Source organism: Phaethon lepturus, unplaced genomic scaffold (assembly GCF_000687285.1).
Source record: "Phaethon lepturus isolate BGI_N335 unplaced genomic scaffold, ASM68728v1 scaffold30433, whole genome shotgun sequence".
Taxonomy (NCBI): domain Eukaryota; kingdom Metazoa; phylum Chordata; class Aves; order Phaethontiformes; family Phaethontidae; genus Phaethon; species Phaethon lepturus.
Window position 1 is genome coordinate 2,442 of NW_010528837.1, and position 763 is coordinate 3,204.

The following is a 763-nucleotide window of genomic DNA, read 5'->3' on the forward strand; positions in this document are numbered from 1 at the left end:
TACCCCTGCCAGCACCGGCAGCGCGGCGGGGCCGCAGCCTGTGGGGAGCAGAGGGTGGGCTCCGTGAGGGGCCAGGGGTCTGTGGTGGAGCCATGTCCCTCTTCTCCAGCTGATCACCTTGAGCGGCTCAGCACAGATGGTCACCAGCTCTGGGACGAAGGGGAACATCCTCACCACCTACCTGGCAGGTGCCCTGGCCATAATGGTGGCTGTCTACACAGCAGGAGGAGTCTCCGGTGAGGCTGGGGAGAGGGTCCCAGCTCCTGCCATCCCCTGGCTCCAGCGGGACCCTTTACTCTGAGCCCCTCTCTCCACTCTGTTGCAGGGGCTCACCTGAACCCGGCGTTCTCCCTCTCCATGTGCCTGCTGGAGCAGTTTCCCTGGTGGAAGTTTCCAATCTTTGTGGCCGTGCAGATCTTGGGAGCTTTCATCGCCGCCGGAGCCGTCTATGCCCTCTACTATGGTACGGGGAGGTGGGTGTGCCCAGTGGGGGGACAGCGTGGCCGTGCTGGTGTGGCTGGGCTCACGGCCGGGCTCTGCCTCTGCTCCGCAGATGCCATCTGGCACTACAGCAACGGGACCCTCGCTGCCTCCGGCCCCCGGGAAACAGCCTCCATCTTTGCCACCTACCCTGCCGACTACCTCTCCCTCACCAATGGCTTCTTGGACCAGGTGGGTGCCAGTGTTGGCTCTCCCCAGACCTCTCCAGCGGTGCCGGTCCCCACGGCGCTGAGCTGCTGCGCCGGCCCCACAGGTGATAGGC

At 65.4% G+C, this 763-nt stretch overlaps 1 protein-coding gene across 1 annotated transcript in view; it reads left to right on the forward strand.

Annotated features, from left to right (window-relative positions):
* The window catches only part of AQP10 (aquaporin 10), a gene marked incomplete at its 3' end in the record, with an annotated part of 1,431 nt that extends 759 nt beyond the window's left edge, over positions 1–672 (forward strand). The window contains exons 2-4 of the mRNA XM_010283777.1: positions 110–236; positions 326–463; positions 554–672. Coding sequence (XP_010282079.1) covers positions 110–236; positions 326–463; positions 554–672 — 384 coding nt within the window. The remainder of the gene's footprint in view (positions 1–109; positions 237–325; positions 464–553) is intronic.
* Between the last annotated feature and the right edge of the window lie 91 nt (positions 673–763).